Raw genomic sequence first — 13,730 nt, 5'->3', positions numbered from 1 at the left:
CATATAGATAGGTACAATATAAACAGGAACAGACACAGATGTGATGAGACTCATTGGCGCTGTCAGACCTCGAGGAAGACAAACCCAGAGAGAGTTCTATGCGTCTGGGATAGCGTCGGCTACAACCACAGAACTGTGCTACGATAGGCTAGATAGCTAGACACGAATAAACAACGCTAAATATACTTTGATGTATAGCCGTCGAACTACTCAATTTAAACTGTATCCCAATCATGTTTAACACAGAGAACTGCCATAAGGAAGGTGGCATACACACGGAGCACCATGGCATTCCATGGCATTAGGGACAACGATGCTAAACTAGTGTAATTATATAACAATAAATAATACACGTCATTTAGCAGGCGCATTTATCCAAACTGACCTTATATGTCTAGGGGCAATTTCATCCATAACATTTGACTCCTAGTCTCAAATAGACCAAGAATTTGAGTATTACACCTAATCGCTCCCTACACCTCAGGACCCGCCACTTCAGTATAGTAACCAGACTCCTTTGTTTGCACAGGGTTCTCCCTTTTTAACCTGGGTTTAATTACAATAGTGCAGCTGTTGCTGGTTTACACAGTGGGTAATATATCTGCCATGTCACCCTGCCTCCACGGCGCCTGCTGTTTGCGCAGGACAGAGTGCTTTACTCACGCTACAGCCATAGTACCTGTTGCCATGGCGACTGTCCAGTACAGTACAGACTGTACAGACTGACTGTGCCTGTGGGAGTAGGGCGAAATAGCACCTCTGAGGTCAGTTTTGTGTGTTGGAGACTAAGGGTTGGGGTTAGGTTATGGTGGAAAGTGCGCTGGTCCTAGATCAGTGCCGAAAGACAACTTTAGACCGATGTGTGTCTGTGTGGGACAGGACAGACATGAGCAGGGAACAGGCATTGTTGTTACTATGGGAACAAGACAGACAGTGTTATAAGGGTGCAAGGCAGGTGTTATCATCAGATAGCACAGAGACCATAGCACCAGGAGTTTCCTGAGCACATAATATACAGTGCATTCGGAAAATATTCAGACGTCTTGACTTTTCCACTTTTTTTTATTTTTACGTTACAGCCTTATTCTAAAATGTATTAAATATTTTTTACAGACAATACCCCATAATGACAAAGCTAAAACAGGTTTTTAGATTTTTTTTTAATACATTTAGTAAACTTACACTTTACACAAGTATTCAGACCCTTTGCTATGAGACTCTAAATTGAGCTCAGGTGCATCCTGTTTCCATTGATCATCCTTGACATGTTTCTACAACTTCATTGGACTCCACCAGACAGAAGCCACCCCCCAGTAAAAGGCACATGACAGAGCACTTGGATTTTGCCAAAAGGCACCTACAGGACTCAAACCATGAGAAACAAGATTCTCTGGTCTGATGAAACCAAGATTGTACTCTTTGGCCTGAATCCCAAGCGTCACGTCTGGAGGAAGCTTGGCACCATCCCTACGGTGAAGCATGGTGGTGACAGCATCATGTTGTTGGGATGTTTTTCAGCGGAAGGGACTGGGAGACTAGTCAGGATCGAGGGAAAGATGAACAGAGCAAAGTACAGAGAGATCCTTGATGAAAACAACCCTAAGCACACAGACAAGACAACGCATGAGTGGCTTCGGGACAAGTCTCTGAATGTCCTTGAGTGGCCCAGCCAGAGCCCGGACTTGAACCCAATGGAACATATCTGGAGACCTGAAAATAGCTGTGCGGCGACACTCCCCATCCAACCTGACAGAGCTTGAGAGGATCTGCAGAGAAGAATGGGAGAAACTCCCCAAATACAGGTGTGCCAAACTTGTAGCTTCATACCCAAGAAGAGTCGAGGATGTAATCGCTGCCAAAGGTGCTTCAACAAAGTACTGAGTAAAGGGTCTGAATACTTATGGAAATGTTATATTTCGTTTTTTATTTGTAATACATTTTCACAAATGTCTAAAAATCTGTTTTTGCTTTTTCATTATGGGGTTAATGTGTGTAGATTTATGAAAAAACAATTGAATCAGTTTTAGAAGAAGGCTGTAACGTAACAAAATGTGGAAAAAGTCAAGGGGTCTGAATACTTTCTGAATGCACTGTATTCTCTAGTCTGGAACAGACAAGGGAAAACTCCAGGCCTTGGTGAATAACCTATATAGTAGATATGGGCAGGGCACAGACCTGGGTCGGTACATGTCATTTTGAGTCAGGAAAGGAATATTTCACCGGTAAATATGATTATCGTTTAAACCCCAAAATATGATTTTCCCTCCACATTTTGTAACATTTAGAATGCCCCACAACCAATAACAAAAACCTATAAGCAGTCCCATATGAAAAGTTTAAAAAAGATTTAATAGACAGCGAGGGAGAGTCCTTTACTAATCCATGGCTATGCATCTTTTCTTATGAGAGATTATTTTGTGTAGGGTAAGCCTGGTTAGGAAGAATTTTCAGGGTCTGGTCTAACACTCCATACTAAACCACTGAGAGTCTCTGACTGATGCAAAACTAAATTGGATATGACTCAGCTGGTTTGCTAGTGGAATGCCCTTGATGTTAGTCCTCTCGCTCAGTTTCCTCCGATGTCCTTCTCTTCTCATGATAATATGCATTATGTTACTGTACATATTATTCTCAAATCGTATCCTGTGTTATATTGCCTAGGCACTGCATATAAATGCTTGCTTATTTGATTATGGCTGTAAATTGATATTGATGATGATGCCAGTAACATAACGCACAGAGAATATGGCAGCCCAGTAAACTGATTAGGCTACCATACATTTTTACCAGGTAACTATTACTGAATAATACAAATCTGTCGAGCAAGGAGCTTAACCCTAATTTCTCCTGTAAGTCACTCTGGATAAGAGCTTCAGATATATTACTCAAATGTAAATGTAGAGAATATGGCAACCCAGTAAACGAATTACCTTACTTTTTCCCGGGTAACTAACTACTGCATAATAGTCCGATAACAACCAGTTATACAGTGGTGCCACAGTAGGTGCCACAAAAATGTCTACCAATATATCAAAAAACATAGGTCTTCTAGTGTTTAAAACTGAAGTGCAAGGGCGTGCGTCGCTTCAGAGCAGCAAAGTCGACCATGAGCTCTGAATTACTGCAGTTTCCCTCAAAGTCAAACATGCAATTACTCTCTCAACCACTGCTATTCTGGCTCGATGGTAAGTTCAAATACAGCTGTTCTCAGGCCACATACTGTATATAGTAGACTGAAAACACGCAGAGAAAAGACTGGAGGGAATTACAACGGCGTAGAATCGAGGAGGATAAGGGTACAGATATAGGGCTAGAGGTCAAATCCACCTCTTGACCTATTTAATGTGTACGTGGGAAGGCCATTTATAAATGATCATTCGTTATAAATAGCGGACCGCTCTATTGGTCTCTGTGGCTTGTAGGTGGATACGAGAACTGCTCTGCTCTGCAGTTTAATCTGTAATAGTAGCCTATCAAGACCTTATAGATTTACTGCATCCAAAGCTATCTGCTGTTGTTGGTATTGGGCTATTTGATAACAGTGGGCGGTGATATTTTCATTTAACTAGGCAAGTCAGTTAGGAACAATTTCTTATTTTCAATGACGGTCTAGGAACAGTGGGTTACCTGCTTTATTCAGGGGCAGAACGACAGATTTCTACCTGGTCAGCTCGGGGATTCAATCTTGCAACCTTTCGGTTACTAGCCCAACGCTCTAACCACTAGACTACCTGCCCCCCGAATATGCTTATAGCATCAGAGTTGTCGATGGTACTATAGAATGACAGCAATGGGCTATGTTCCAAATGATGATGATGATAATGATGCCACCCAGAACCCCACCCAAGATACAGTAAGCAATAAGGTCCACCTGCCTGAGTCATGAAACAAGATCTGACCTCCACATGCATGCACACAAACAGGTACGCACGCACAAAGGTCCTAAGATCAGTGAAGCCTGTACAGGCATCAAAAGGTGGACAGGTGCCACTTAAACACTTGGGTATAAAGGGCTGTGAGTGGGCAGCAGAGCCAAAAGGCCTTGGAGCAGGTGGAGGAGTCAGCGGAGGAAGGTCACACACTCACACACACACTGAGACACACCACCCTTCACAGGACAATGGGAGACACACTATTGTTAAGGGTTTGCTCGCACGCACACACCAAACACACACGCACACATACGCCCACAAAGAACATTACACAAAGGATTATCCAGGCACACAAAACAAAGAGCAATTTGACAGAAAAAACACTAGCTAAGACAGTCATTATCTAAGAAGAAAGAAGATGCATAAATCATGGTTATGACAGGCAGTCTAAACACATGAAAGGAGCCAATAATGGTCACTGTAGTCGTCGATAATAATGGTAATACCATAATAAAGAAAATCTAACCATTTCTCCAAAAGCTCCAAACACCACAACAACTCACTCGATCCATCAACTACGAAAAAACGAGGGGGGGGGGGGGGGGGGGGGATTCTCTTAATTTGAAAATGATTGCAATATGTTTTGCTTGGAGAATAAACCAAACAATTAGGCAATACTAGATCCGTTATTCACGGCCCATCTGTTTGGACTGTATCAAACCAGGAGCCTAATCACTCATTCATATGTGGCCTATCTTTGGGCACACACAAGCCAGGGAGGTGTGTGCGTGTGTGTGTGTGCGTGCGTGTGTGTGTGTGTGTGCGCGTGTGTGAGTGAGTGCGTGTGAGTGCATGAATGTTTGTGCGTGTGCCGTCCCGCATGTGTGTGTGTCTGCGCTTTTCGGCAGACGGATCCCTATCACCATTCGGTGCCAGGGATTCTCAGGGTACGATACAGACGGTAAAAACATGGCTAACCGCGCCAAACTGGAACCAACACTAGTCCAGATTTTATGATCATTATGTTCAGAGACTTAATTAGCTGATCCTTCGTCTCTGTAACACTCCATCGCCACCAGCTCATTATGTAGGATTGAGGCAGTGGGTTTTGGATCAGATTTGACAGAAGTTGGAAGCTGTCCTTCTTTAAGCATCATATGGTTGAGAAAACCATTACAGGCATTGGTGATATATTCAACACAGTCACTGAGATTGTAAACACACACTGGTGATTTTGACCACTGACTTTTCAACGTAATTAAAATGGCCGTAGCCCCACATTTCCTATTCACACATGCGTATTAATACACACTTTTACATGTGTGAAATGGCACAAATATAAGCACCCAGCAAATTCTTCTTCTTCTTCTTATTATTATGTAGGGATGATGAATTTATGAATTTCACACTATGCCAAATCATCCATTCACTGTTATTTTCCAAAAGTTATGACACTCATTGACCAGAACGATCTAACTCGATCTCTGCTAACGATCACAGACACAGTAGAAACAATTAGCCAGGTACCTCAGCCGAAAGGAAATGTACAGTACACTTTCCTTTGACCATTAAAAAACTATGTTCCAAATATAGTGCTAAAGACATGAGAAAATCATTACATCCCAAATCCATATTGAACCTGGCATGACATCACCAGGTGATGATTCAGTTCAGTTCCATTCTATGTCATGTTGTTCCATGAGTCACTCATCAAATAGCACTCAGAAACAAGCTGTCCTCCTATTCTAATGCTTAGCGGAAAAAGACAAACATGTCAGGCCACAAATGGATACGGACAAACAACCCAATTACCTCAGACGATGTACTAATCAGAATCTGATCAACGTCATTCTAGTTGTCGGATAGCAACCTGTCCTCTGTGTGCTCGCTTGCAAATGTGCAAGAATACATATGTCTGTGTATGTGTTTACAGTAGCACCACAGTTCCACATAGCCATTCCTCTGAGTTTCTCTATCTGCCAATAGGCACACATGATGCGCAATTAAATCCTCTGCTGGCATTGGGCTAAAGCTGTCAATCAGAGGCCCGATGTCTTTCGACAGCGCCCAGTGAACCGTGGATCGCTGGCCGCAGCACAGGAACTCACAAGAGTCCCTGCTATTGTTACCAGCAAGCAGGAATTCAGCTGGCAATTAGGCCTGGCTTTTTAGGAAGCCCTCAGCCTAGTGCTCTGAGGTAGCTAACAGAGAGAGAGAGAGAGAGAGAGAGAGAGAGAGAGAGAGGGAGAGAGAGAGAGAGATAGAGAGCTGACTCAGAGGTTTTCACTTGGCTCTATCCTACTGTGTGAATGTTTACAGTGTAACAACAGATTAGTGTTACGTATAGCGGGGCAATGTGGGAAAACTGTATGGAGGAGAAAAATAATATATACAGATGCAGGATCTTAATTTGACCCAGTTTACTACAGCAAGAAAATTATCCTGCAGCAACAGGAAATGTGAATACTTTTTTTGTAGACGCTGATAAATTGTTCGTTAGGGCAAATCAATTCTGAAATGTCAAAGTACAAATTGCAAACACTAAATAAGCTTCATATTTGCATTTCCTTCTGTGCAGGAAAATTCTCAGCAACAAAATAGTGATCAGATTAAGATCCTACATCTGTAGGATATCAATATCACCAGGCACATGACTTATGAAACCAGGCTCATTCTATTCTATTCTATTATATCCTATTAACGAAGGTAACAAAGAAATAAACATATAAGAAGCATACTACATGCAGGAAGGTAATGTGAAGTAATTATGTGTCAGAGTTGACCTGATATCATTACTCATGATGTTAGTAATGGGAAAAGCATCTGAGCAAAAAGAACAGCCAATGAGGTCCATTTGTCATGTGTGTATTCTGTACCATTACTTAAAGGGATACTTAAAGGGCAACTCGTGGATACCATTTTTATGTCACTGTGTCCAGTATGAAATCATTCAGAGGCAGTTTATTGAGCCAATGCTAACTAGTGTTAGCGCAATGACTGGGGGTAGCAGATACCCAAAAACTAGCAGATACCCATAGACTTACAGTGAATTTGTGAATTTTGATAAGGATCACCATTAGCTAACTCCGTAACGTTAGCTAATCTTCCTGGGGTCCAACACCAATTAATAAGACATTACAAACAATTACAAATTCAGACTTCACAAACATTGAACAAGTAGACAATACAGACACTGAAGTCATTGTGCGAGCGCTAGTTAGCAACTTCCTTCAAACCGCACGCAGAGACATAAACATGGTGTCCACGAGTTAATCTGACTCTGGGGAAGAAGATAAAGGGCCTCATTACCAAAATCCTGAAGTATCCCTTTAAGGCTGAATAGTGAGTATGCACTTAGCATAGGTTAAGTGGGAGCATGGCATTTACATATGCTTACATAGACTCACAGTGCTTAGCAGCCAACACAACAGACATGTTGACAACATATGTGGGGCTATAAAAATCTAGGTTTGGTTGAGATGGTGCGACTGAAGACGTTCACATACAACACGTTACTACAGAACTTGCATAAACCCTGCGTTTATGGGGAATCCGATCAAGACCGTAGTCCAAAGGGTTACTCCAGGACCAGGACCTATGTTCATGAGTGATGATCTAGAATCAGGTTCCCTGTGGCCATATAATCTTATTTGTTATGATCGAAAAGACGAAACTGATCCTAGATGATCAATTTTACACTGAGTCGCTTTATGAATAGGACTGAGGAGGATTCCCTCAAATACTCAAGTACTACCTCCGTTAATACCACTAAAGCTTGATGGTCACTGGGCAGGGTTTTTATCTTACGGGTGGGTGAAGAGCTTAGTCTTACAACCAAACGTCTGTTGGGGATTGACCCAACCGCAGGAGTCTATAAACAAATGACTATGGTGAACAACATAAAGATGACTGACTGGGCTGCACATCCATGTGTGGAGTTCGTAGTGTGACCATCAAGCATCCTGATGTTTCAAATGATGTTAATGTATTTTATGCCTGTCATAGGCAGGATCCATTGATCCAGGTTTATTAGACAAAAGCAATATTGCAACAACAACAAAAATGTGTGTAATGCAAACGGAAGATATAGGAGAAGCCTTCTAAAGATCGATTTATTTCTTTTTTTGTAGGACCGGTGTGGATTTTTTAATTTTGTCTAACCTTCTTTATTGCGATAAATGGTGACGGTAATCTGATGTCGTCACATAACTTATAAAGCTCCACTCCACCTTTCATTTGAAATGCCTTACTGCTTGCAAAATAAAAATGTTCAACAATACAAGTGATGTTACTTTGCAGGACGAGGATTGTCCTGACTTTCAAGAATTGCTTCGGCTTGCTTTTCTGGTTGGCTGGCAAGTTTCACCATCCAATTATTTCAGATCTACAGGAGTGTAAGTTTCACCATGGCGTTGCATTCTAGCCTACATGCTGGCTTTCGCGGGGTACACCTGAGACGTGAAACAGATAGGTGGGAGGGCATAGAGGCTGTCGCCAATTTATTAATGCGCAATTTGTCTAAATGGGTAATGGAAACACTTCAACCACTACTTTTTTATTCCACACTGTAGGTTTTTGATATTTTTTTATATTTTTTTATAGGTATGACATTACTTCCAGCTGTTTTTATCGACGCAAAAAAGTTACTTGGAAACTTTGTCGCATCTATTTTCTATGCAAAAAAAAATCACTGGACAAGTTAAAGGAAACATATATGTAGCTAATGTCATTGAATGAAGCCAAAGGCACATTTCCACACTGTGTGGACAATCTATCTACAGTATGTTGATCCAACCCACCAGAGTATCTTGTTGACATAAGCTGTTGACTCTAGCCACAACCCCGTAGATATCCCTCAGTGTAATTCCACAGATTATGAAGCCTTAGTACAGGTTCATAGCAGGCTTCTAAAGCTTTATAACATGCTTATCAACCTCAACGCATGCATAAAGCAACTTACTGTTCACAGAAGACGACAGGGACATATTGTGCTTGTATCCATGTTGTACAGTAAATGTATGTTAGTTGGGATCCGGATTCAGATTTACAGTGTTGCTTTTGAAGTAGTGAAAATTAAAATAAAAAAAAACAGATTGATATCTAGGTATGTAGTCAGGTTTACATTCCTGCTCCTCTCAACACATCCAGAACAGTGCTGTAAGTATAAATAAAATGCAGGGTTTTTCCTGCATAGGAAACTGAGGCACCACCGAAGACCTTTTGTGAGCCAGGAAAAACCCTGGAATGTTAATGTAGTATTTCTTCATTAAATCAGAGACCACTGCTGACACAGTGATGTATAGTGAGTAACATAGCAAGTTAAGCAAGTAGGTCTGGAACTATTGTCCTACATCAATCAGTAAGTTGCATTACTAAGATGACTAAGCTTGACAGAGACTAGAAGCTCAAAGTTGTCTCTGTTGCTAGGATCGTGAATGTACATGTGCAGTAGTATCAAATGTCAATACCAAAAATGGAAATATAGATGAGTAATGTTGATAATATTCAAAACTCGAGCCAGCTCTCTGTGGATGAGCCTGACCGGGAGCCTAACTGCTATGCTGCTGTGTTGCCTGCCTGCTCTGGGCCCTGTGCTGTGCAAACCTGGGTTCAAATACTATTTAAATCATTTGAAATACCTTATACCTGTGCTTGATTGAGCTTGCCTGGCTTAATGGACCAATAAAATACTCCCAAAACTGTAAACCGCGCCCATCTGGCACTCCAAGCAGGCTAGAGCAAACGCTCAAAGATTTCAAATAGTATTTGAACCCAGGTCTGAGCTGCTGCGTGTGCTTGGTTAGTAAACACAAAGGACAGAGTATTAATGTCGGGGTCGACTTCCCAGAGCCCCTCAGAGATCCAGGACCACCAAAGAGCTCAGTAATTTGCACTAAATTGAAAATGCCTGAGGCTAAGACAAATGTACACAAACACATACAGACAGATGACAAACACACACACAGTCACTCACATACAGAACGATGACACACACACACACACACACACAGAGAGAGAGAGAGACAAAGACACCACAGTGCCTATACAACAGAGTAAAGTCCATGACAAGAATACAGAACTGACATGTCAGATGTATCATCTTCGATTAGAACCAATAAGCAAAATGTATGCATCCAAGGCACATTGAAGACTGTTTACATGAAGCCTTGTCATTTCTTCAACCATTTCTAAATCAATGAAAACTGGCACAAAATCAAAAGGTAGCCAGCCATCAATAAAAGCTTGGACATGTCATTCCCTCTTTCTGCAATTCCACAAAATAAGACCAATCAACCCCATCTGCCATAGCAACCAACATTTGATGTTATTACAGTAAAAGATCCTAATCATAACATGAAATTATATTCTGGACCACTCTAAACAGGTTTCTAAATGACTTTGCATCAACTTGGCTCAATGGCAAGTGATCATGAGCTGTTCATGAATAACATTGGAGATGATGGAGTCGGACAGAATGTCTGGCCAAACAGCCAATCTACTCTAAAGAAAGGGGATACCTAGTCAGTTGTACAACTGAATGCCTTCAACTGAAATGTGTCTTCTGCATTTAACCCAACCCCTCTGAATCAGAGAAGTGCAGGGGGAACAGTGGGTTAACTGCCTTGCTCAGAGGCAGAACGACAGATTTTTACCTTGTCAGCTCGGGAGAAATGGGCCCGAATCAACCCATGCTTTTGAATGAAACAAGGGGTGAACAGAACCTCTGCCTAGACAGAGCAGCAGTCACAACAGTGATGCCCTGCAAGAAATATAGAAAGAACCTGGTGCTAGAGGGGGTACGCAGCTGGAGGTTGAATGTTTGAAGGGGTACTGGACTATAAAAAGTTTGGGAACAAATGTTGTAGATAACAGTGAAGTCGGTAAAGAAGTGGCTCTATCACTGGGTAATTGCACATACAGAGACCTCGTACAGCAGCACACAGGCCATCTCTGTCTGTTTGCACTGGAAATACCTCGCTCCCTTCTCACAATCACATGTGTTTGCGCTAGGGCTTCTCTCTCTACCTCTACCACACACATTTCTATCTCTTTCATTGCCCCTCTCTGTCTCTCTCCCTCTCTCCAGCACACTCTCTTTTCCTTTCTCATTCTCTCTCTGATTCTCTCTCTCTCTCTCTGGTTATAGCACACTCCTCTCTTTTTCTCTCCCTTTCTCTCTTTCTCTTGGTCGTTCTCTCGCTCTCTCCTCTCTCTCTCTCCTCTCTCTCTCTCCTCTCTCTCATCCTATATGAAATCCCCACCCGCCATCTCATTACACTGAACGCTAAAATGGAAAATCTAGGATAGTGTTTATACTGCATGGACATGCTCAAACAGTACAATTTAATCTTTTAGATGATATCTATAGGACACATGCCCCTACTCCATCTCTCTCTCTCTCTCTCTCGTTCACCCTCTTTCTCTCTCTATTTTCCCTGCAGAGACTTCAGAGATCTTATATAAAAAAGACAGAGCAGTGAATCAAAAGGCATAGAAATAGTACAACCCCCAAACCCCACTCTACCCCTCCCTCCCTTCAAAATCCCTACCCCCATTCGCTTATGCTCGCTCTCTCTTCCTCTCTCCCTCACACACACATACACAGCAGCACACACACAAACGCACCCACAAGCGGACTCACACTCAAACACACACGCACACACACTCCAACACACACACACACACGCACACACAGCACAGCACAGTATCATTATGCGGAAAAGGACCTGCTCAGACAACCTGAATGTGAAAGTCGTTTTAAACTGTGGGTTTGAAAGCAGACAGTAAATTACAATGATTTTATTATAGTGAAAGTACATGTGTATAAACAAGACAAGGGTTGAGTTACAGTGCGTAACAGAGGCACAATTACTCCACATAACCAGAGGTAGAGGATTGCATTCAACATACGTCATGTTTGTGATGATTATTCTATTCTATCCTAAATTCTGTGAGTGACGCAATGACAGAAACATTTACTATTTTGTGTCATTAAATTAGATAAAAACTCAGTTGAGCGCTTTGGAAGAAACTTCACTGACATTGATAGCGCTGCGTTCATCACCAGCTATACACACTGCCAACCATGCACAATTAAGCTATAGGTAAAATAAGCAAAACATATTTATACGACATGAAATAACTAGACATTTTATGCATGAATGTTTGTTCCTGTTGTCATTGCTTTCAAATGGATGGACATAAAGTACTTTTCTTTCGGGGCAGTGCGTAACTCCACTTTCTGAAGAGCGTTTTTATGCATATCCATCACACATTGTACGACATTAAACAAATAGGCTATATTCCTATAGCCTAGTCCAGATGCGACTCACCTTATTGCAGTACGGGGAATCAGGATACTGCAATGGTCCCAATCGGGAAGAATCTGTTGCTGGTAAAGACTGTGGTGGAGGTGGATATACTCTCACGTCCATTTCAGTAAAACATCAATCTCCACACAAGCTTTTCCACTCCGGCGTCTACTTTTGAGTCCTCAAAAGTTGAAGGTACTATAAAGACCGATGGTCGAACTGGGCAAAAGTCTAGGGTTGGATGCTAAAAATGGAAAACTGTGATGCTCTCGCATGCGTTCGCGGTTTTACTGAAGAAAGAAAAAAACTTACATTATCAACGTACGTCGCACTATCAACGACGGACTTGGTAAACGAAGGTAAAACGGTGTAACTTTGAAAACTGTAGGCTATCACTCGATTGTTGAAGAAGTTATTGCGCGTCTTTCTCTTTCTGACAGATGCATTTGCAGCGACAGTAGTTGTTTCTATCCAGCGGCTACAGTCGTCTGCAAGCGAATGGGGCACGGTAGGATTGCCTGTTTGCTCGCAATTCATACAAAGGACTTTACAGACAGGGCAGGGGCAAGAGCGCAGCTACAGTATGGCGACATGCTCTACCTAGTAGGCGCACTGGTGAATGCAGCGCCTGCGTCACTTGCATTACACATCTTTTGTAGGCTATATGAATCATTTTACGTTGCCTATACATTATGGTTGAATCCCTTTAGAATGCCAAAATTAGGACTACAGCTTTGTGGGCTCTTTGTGTTAGTTTGGTACACTAGCCTAGGCTACGTACAGGGCCATCATGCACCCATTATTTTAGAGGGGTGAAACAGCTTTTTCCTGCAATATACTCACATAAAAAATACTAGTTTACTACAGAATTGTACAGTAAGTACTATAGTAAACTGTAGTATTAGACCACTGCACCACCCCCACTTTAGATTTTTTTGGGATGGATTGGACTGATAGCTACCTTTACTGCTAGCTTTGTCTATGCTGTTTTGATTTGAATGTGCTGTCCTTGGGGAGTTCATGCCGGAATTCTCTCAGAGGTTAGCCATGGAAAAAGACAGGAACCTTCCCGCTAGCCTCTCTCAGAGAGTGCTGTGTATAAAGTCAGAAAATCTGCTGTCTCAGCCACTGCCTGTCACCAAGGGAGTACCCCAAGGCGTGATCCTAAGCTCCACGCTCTTCTCAATTTACATCAACAACATAGCTCAGGCAGTAGGAAGTTCTCTCATCCATTTATATGCAGATGATACTTATACTCAGCTAGCCCCTCCCCGGATTTTATGTTAAAGACTCTACAACAAAGCTTTTTAGTGTCCAGCAAGCTTTCTCTACCCTTAACCATGTTCTGAACACCTCCAAAACAAAGGTCATGTGGTTTGGTAAGAAGAATGCTCCTCTTCCCACAGGTGTTATTACTACCTCTGCGGGTTTAGAGCTTGAGGTAGTCACCCCATACACGTACTTGGGTGTAGACGGTGCACTAGACGGTGCACTGTCCTTCTCTCAGCACATATCAAAGCTGCAGGATAAAGTTAAATCTAGACTT

The 13,730-nt window shown here is 42.1% G+C and overlaps 1 protein-coding gene across 1 annotated transcript in view; it reads right to left on the bottom strand.

Annotated features, from left to right (window-relative positions):
• Window positions 1-12,762, bottom strand: part of LOC109875430 (thymocyte selection-associated high mobility group box protein TOX) — a 57,964-nt gene extending 45,202 nt beyond the window's left edge. Inside the window, exon 1 of the mRNA XM_031809957.1 lies at window positions 12,206-12,762. Coding sequence (XP_031665817.1) covers window positions 12,206-12,307 — 102 coding nt within the window. The 5' untranslated portion in view covers window positions 12,308-12,762. The remainder of the gene's footprint in view (window positions 1-12,205) is intronic.
• Between the last annotated feature and the right edge of the window lie 968 nt (window positions 12,763-13,730).

This window comes from Oncorhynchus kisutch, linkage group LG30 (assembly GCF_002021735.2).
Source record: "Oncorhynchus kisutch isolate 150728-3 linkage group LG30, Okis_V2, whole genome shotgun sequence".
Classification (NCBI taxonomy): domain Eukaryota; kingdom Metazoa; phylum Chordata; class Actinopteri; order Salmoniformes; family Salmonidae; genus Oncorhynchus; species Oncorhynchus kisutch.
The sequence above is the reverse complement of the archived record's forward strand: the minus strand, read 5'-3'. Positions and strand labels throughout refer to the sequence as shown.